Source organism: Fonsecaea nubica, assembly GCF_001646965.1.
Source record: "Fonsecaea nubica strain CBS 269.64 chromosome Unknown Scaff16, whole genome shotgun sequence".
In the NCBI taxonomy this organism is placed as follows: domain Eukaryota; kingdom Fungi; phylum Ascomycota; class Eurotiomycetes; order Chaetothyriales; family Herpotrichiellaceae; genus Fonsecaea; species Fonsecaea nubica.
Window position 1 is genome coordinate 442,465 of NW_019173689.1, and position 6,000 is coordinate 448,464.

A 6,000-nucleotide genomic window follows, 5' to 3' on the forward strand; every position below is an offset into this window, starting at 1 on the left:
GGATAATGGGATCCGAGGGGTATTTTGGGGGTCGAGGTGTTTGCTGGAAAAGTCGGTGGCTGCTGAGGAGAGATTGAATTGGTCTCAGCCTGTTTCCACCCTGATTAGCAAACCCACTCGCGGCAGTCTTCACCGTCTCGACGACGTGACTGAATCGGCAGGATGGTCCTGCAAATTTCAAGGAGTGGAAGTAACAAGGGCAAGGAAGAAGTGAAGCTGGAGAGGGAGGTGAAGGTTTGAGGGAGAAGATGAGGATGAGGATGAAAGGTGAAGAGGGAAGGTGAAAGGTGAAGGTGAGGATGAATCGGTGTGGGCGAACAAAGGATGCTGAGGTTACAGGGAAAGCCAAGCGGGTAAAGCGGGAAAGAGGACTGGATGAAAGAGATGACTAACCCCGTGCAGAACTTGTGTTCAATGTAGAAGAGTGATGAGAGATGCTTGATGACAAGTGAGTCGACACTCACAAGTCGATCAAGCTGTGGCGAGGTTCCCTCTGTTGTTTGTGAAGTAGGGACAGGAAGCAGTTTTGAGAAGGTTGGTGGGATGGGGGAAACGAAGGGGAGTGCAAACGAGGGAGAGAATGAAATGAGGGAAAGAAAAGGGAAAGGCGTGCACAGTTGATCACAAGCAGCCGAAATGCTAGCAACTGAGACCTTGAGTGGCCAATAATTGGCGAGGAGGGGAGCCGCGGGTCAAGTCCTTGGGTCAGAAGGGGTGGAAGGGGGCAGTTAGAGGGGCAAATACAAGTAGGCAAATGGGGGCACCGATGGGGGCAGAGTTTCGCCTGCGCCCTTGACCTACAGGCTTAAATGCTCCGCGGATGCCTAAACAAGTGCTTGGGTGCTCGGTACGGGGTGCCCTATCTTTACCAAGGCGGGTTTATGGGATATTTCACATACCAGTCTTGGTCACTGGGTGACTGGCTCTGTTGCCGTGTCACTCTGCCTTCATTCTAAGGTTATGAAGACGTTGTCGAGGATAGTGATAGAATCCTCATATCCAGCAACCCAGAAAAGAAATGAGATTCCTGGTCAAATTCCGTTGGTTGCCTTTTGTTTGAAGCCTAGGCGAACTATCCCACGAGGGACAGCTCACTGACCTCAGACAGGTGCCTGGGCACCGAGCACGTACCGAAGGGCCTAGGTAGGCTAGGGCAGGTCAAAGCCCCCCGCTTAACCGGTGGCGGTGGTCGGCCTCTCCTTGGCTTACTTAACGAGGTCCGACTCGATTGTTGGGGCTCGATTCGGCCTGCTTTTAACCATGGAAACTTCCCTGGGTGCCAATCTGGCCTTCCCGAGTACAACGACCAGGCAAAGGAGATGCGGACGCATCTGGAACGTATCACATCAGTCCACACTCACATCTTCTTCCTCGAATCTGTTTCGTCATTTGCGAACCGTTTGCCTCATCTGTTGGGCATGATTTTTCTTCTATCTAATGGTCCCTACTCCATCTGTTCATTGGACCGTTTCGAGTGATTTATCTACAGTTGCTTGAAATAGCCCTTGCTCGCCCGCCCTGGTGCTTCTTCCGGCGGCTACGTGATGGCCTACGAGTGACAGTTGAAACCCGCCGTCACCTGGCCCAAAGATGACCATCAGCCTCACACGATCAAAATATCTCTCAGGCGGCAAGTCAGTCGACCTTCCTGCTCTCACTTGATCCAATGCTGAGGTCAAATCCAATGGCTGGTCACAATGTTTTATTGACTTTTCCATGTGCAGACCTGTATCCCGGCCAATAATCGAAAGCGTTTGAGCCTGTTTCAACCTGTTTGGATCGTCACAATCGAGCCCGGGATCTCCTCGGTCCAGAAGCTGATAGCCTGATGATCTGCCTCGACAGCCAGCTCACCGCTGATCTTAATTTGTCCCACGGATCATCGACAAAATTCCAGACCCTCTTGGGTTCGGGAAATCGGAACAGGAATATCACTGTCTGTCACTATGGCACGACGCAGTAAGAGGTTGCATACTTGGTCAGCCTGGTCCTCGATCAGAGCTTCAGGCGAGACCAGTAACGATTGTCACGGCCCATGCATATACCCACATGTGGCTGTTCTTTAGCCACTGTGACTTCATCTTCGTACCGATCAAGCCACCCGTCCGTGCCGCCCCCCAAGGCCGATGGACCGAAAGCCATGACGTCTTTTATCAAGCCCCAAGTCAATTTATTAAAGGCCAATGTGGAACAAACGTGCATGCGATGCGAACCTTGCTCTGGCGTGCCATGCAGGAGCGATGATAGACAAGATTGCGAGGTGCGGCCACTGCAAGCCTCATGGGTTTGCTGCAGCTAGACCTCACCCCAGAGTATCTAGAGTACAAGGATGTTCCTCCAGCTCGCCGCTCTTGTTACCCGAATTTGATTTACGAACAGGCATGACAACTCTTTGCCAGTATGGATGTTTGTTCCCCTGTACACCTCAACCGTGTTTTTCTTCCTTACTCAAACCTGGAGACAGAAGTTAGCCGGGCATCATACCTTGGTGGGCTTCAGCGCCAGCCAGTGTACATTTTGCTGGGATGGCAAAGATGATAGCTCTCGTCAAAGGCGTACCAGATCCATGCACCCGTGACACATCACATTGCTCTGTCTGTTGTTGGATGTGCTTTTCTCAACTGAAGGGCATGGACTTTGCCAAATACAAGGGAATTCGGCCATACTGTATTCGGCGTTCATCAAAGATGAAGACAACATCGAGGAATACAAGTAATTGCTTCCCCCACAAGCAACTTCGACTTCCCCGGAGCCTCGGTGCTGATGCCGGCGGAAAGCCTCCGCTCTTCCCCTTCCGCTATCGGCGGGGTTAAATCAACTACCGATGGAGATCAACGCCTGGCGCAATTGCTGTCGTCCTCGGCTCCATCATGGGGATGGGGACAAGTCGATAGATCCTTCTATCTCCACCTCCATCGCTTTCCTCTGCCGTTGGGTGACTAAAATCTAGCAGGAGAACGGCTATTAGATTTTGCCAGAGGAACCACAACGAGGAAGGAATATCTGCACAGGACTCGCCATCCAGCGATCACTGAGACAGTAAAGAAAGTACTTCAGGTTCATACCTAGAGTAGATTGTTGAATCTCTGGGTTGGCATCTTCTGCGAGAAAACACACCGACCTGAAAGAGCACAGGAGATATCGAGTACAAGATCACAATGCGTCCAACAGAATCAACCTCGCATCCTTACATCCTTGAGACATCCCGTGGCTCACTCAAAGGTCTCGAGCAGCGGGACCTGGCAGGAAAACCGATCCTATATCGCTTCGCCAAAGTCCCTTACGCGCTGCCGCCCACGGGTTCCCGTCGATGGCGTCGACCTCAAGCCTTGCCACAGGACTTTACGTTCAACAGCTCACAGGGCGCACCGGGGGACTACACGCGCTTTGGGCCCATCTGCCCTCAACCCCACTATGACCACGGTTCAATCGCCATCGCAAATCCCAATGCCGCCCCGCCTGTCGAGAATGAGCAGGACGAAGACTGCCTGTACCTGAACATTTGGGTGCCGGCTTCAGCTCCGCCGACCAAGAAAGGGTGGCCTGTCCAGTTCCACATCCATGGCGGCTGGCTCCAGGTTGGGGACGCTCTGCAGCAGAACGACACGGACCCGTTCGACCTGATTGCCAGTACCACACCGCGCATCATCGTCTCGCCAACTTACCGCCTCAATCTGTTCGGCTTCCTGGCTGGATCCGAACTGGCTAGTCTCCAAGAAGACGCTTCACCATCAAACTATGGCCTGTGGGACCAACGGTGTGCGCTGGAATGGGTGGCGAAGAACATCCACCTGTTTGGCGGCGACGCATCCAACATCACCGTGGGGGGCCTGTCGGCCGGCGCCAACAGCACCTTTTTCCAGCTCAACTACGACACTCTCCTGCCTCCGGAGCAGAGACTGATCAGGAGAGTGTACCTGTGGTCCAACGCGGTGGCGATCCAGCCGAATCCGACCACCTCACCGGTTCTGACCCAGCAGTTCAACGATCTCTGCGCGATTTTTGGCATCCCATCCTCGAGCCGGCCGCAAGAGAAACTCGAGCGCATGCGCCAGGTTCCGGCCAAGGACCTGATCGCGTCCCTGGCCAAGATGAAGATGCACACCTTCCGCGCGTCGACCGACGACTGTTTCGTCCCCAGCACGTTCCTCTCAGCACTGCACTCGGGCTCGTTCACGACACGCCTCGCCGAGAACAACATCTCGGTCTTTCTCGGCGAGGTCTGCGACGAGAAAGAGCTGTACAAGATCGTCAACCCGCCCTCGTCATACCAGGGACTCATGACCCAATTAGCCAACTACTATCCCGCACACGTGGTCAAGGCGCTGTTACCGCTGTACACGATGCCGGCTACAAACTCGACCAACGCGGCCGAGTGGGCTGAGGTGTTTAGCCAGATCGTGGCGGACGCACAGGTGCACGCCTCGCTCCGGGGTCTCACGCACATCCTGCTTCACCCGCCACAACAGAGACCTGGCGGTGCCGTCGTCAAACCCCTCCCGCCCACCAACGTGCACCGATACCGGATTTCATGGCGCGCCAAGAACCTCGACCGCTGGGTCTCCCCCTCGGTCGGGGTGTGCCACGGCCTCGACGCCCCCATCTTTTGGGCAAGCGGCTGGCGCGCCGACTTCACCCAGGAAGACAAGCGTGTGATCCAGCGCTTCTTGGCTCCCTTTGGCAGCTTCCTCGCCGGCGACGAACCCGTCCAGGGCAGTCGGGGCGCCATCCGCGGGGAGAGGTATGTCCGGTGGCTGGCCGCGGACGGTAACGTGGTCGACGACAAGGAGGATGAGTTGTGGGACCGCGGCATGCGCATCTGGGATAAAGTGTGGGAGGCGCAGAGGAACCTCGTGGCCAAGGAGAAGGAAAGCGGTGAGAGCCGGTTGTGATACTCGTAACAGCCGATTGATATTGGGGATTGGGATAATCAAGAGTTATACGGGCACGTGACCATGCGAGTTTGACTTGCTCCCTTTCTCCTGGCATGAGTATGGCTAGATCTGTCTGTCGTCCGTCCGTCATGCACCCAAAAGGCCAGAAAAGCAATGAATTGAATTCAGTTGGATTTGACACAGACGACCAATTCACGATCTACCCATCCGAGAAGAAGATGATGAACTGGTGGTGATGAACCAAATCGCTATGAAGCCCGTCCCTCCTCTTCCCTCCTCTCTACCTCCTTACGTCTCTCCCTCCCTGCCTCCATCCCTCCCTCTACGGTCCACCCTCCCTCGCTCCGCGAGTCCTCCCTCCCGTGCACATCACTAAAACAATCACTCGAGCAGCTTTTTCAAATCCGCCCTCTTGCCTAGCTCTTGGAGGAGATCCCGGAACGGCTCGTCGTCGTGGTTCTCGGCCTGGTCGGCGAAAAACGCCAGGTTGTCCTTGAGCCAGGTGCCTTCGTTGTCGGCCTATCAAGGACGAATGAGATGGGAAGGAAAAAAGAGGTTTAAAAGGGTTCAGGAGCAATTGAGGGAGAAAGGGGGGGAGCGAAGAGGAAGAAGACTCACGCTGGGAATGAGAACGCCGTTCTCAAGCGCGGCTATCACAGGCTGAAAGGCTATGAAGTGCAGTTTCCTCGCCAGTTTCTCTTCCTTGCTGATCTCGCCGCCGTTGACCACGTCGTACCACGCGCTCTGGAGCCGGAGGGCGAACGCGTCGAACCTCTCCTTTGTGCGCTTCGGCCCCGTCCGCACGGTCGCGAAGATGCGGTTCGGCGACGACACGCCGCGGTTGTAGGGTTTCCCCGCCACGAAGAAGTCGCCGGCCGGCTCGCCGGGCACGAAGTGCACGTTGACAAACAGCGACGGGGTCAGGTACTCGGTGCTGTGTAGCACGGTGATTTTTTGCGCCAGCGCGGCTTTTTGCTCCTGGGTGAGGGGGTACGAGTGTTGGATCTGTCGTGTGGATGTGGAAGATATGGTTAGGAGAGATGTGTGTGTGTGGGTGTGTGTGTGTGTGTGTGTGTGTGTGTGTGTGTGGGCGAGGGGTCTCCCT

At 55.2% G+C, this 6,000-nt stretch overlaps 1 protein-coding gene across 1 annotated transcript; it reads left to right on the top strand.

The window, feature by feature from the left end:
• Positions 1 to 3,158: 3,158 nt before the first annotated feature.
• AYO20_03522 (hypothetical protein) lies at positions 3,159 to 4,892 on the top strand (the record flags this gene model as incomplete). Its single annotated transcript, XM_022641825.1, has 1 exon — positions 3,159 to 4,892. The coding sequence occupies one exon, from the start codon at positions 3,159 to 3,161 to the stop codon at positions 4,890 to 4,892; it is 1,734 nt and encodes a 577-aa protein (XP_022502358.1).
• Positions 4,893 to 6,000: the final 1,108 nt, after the last annotated feature.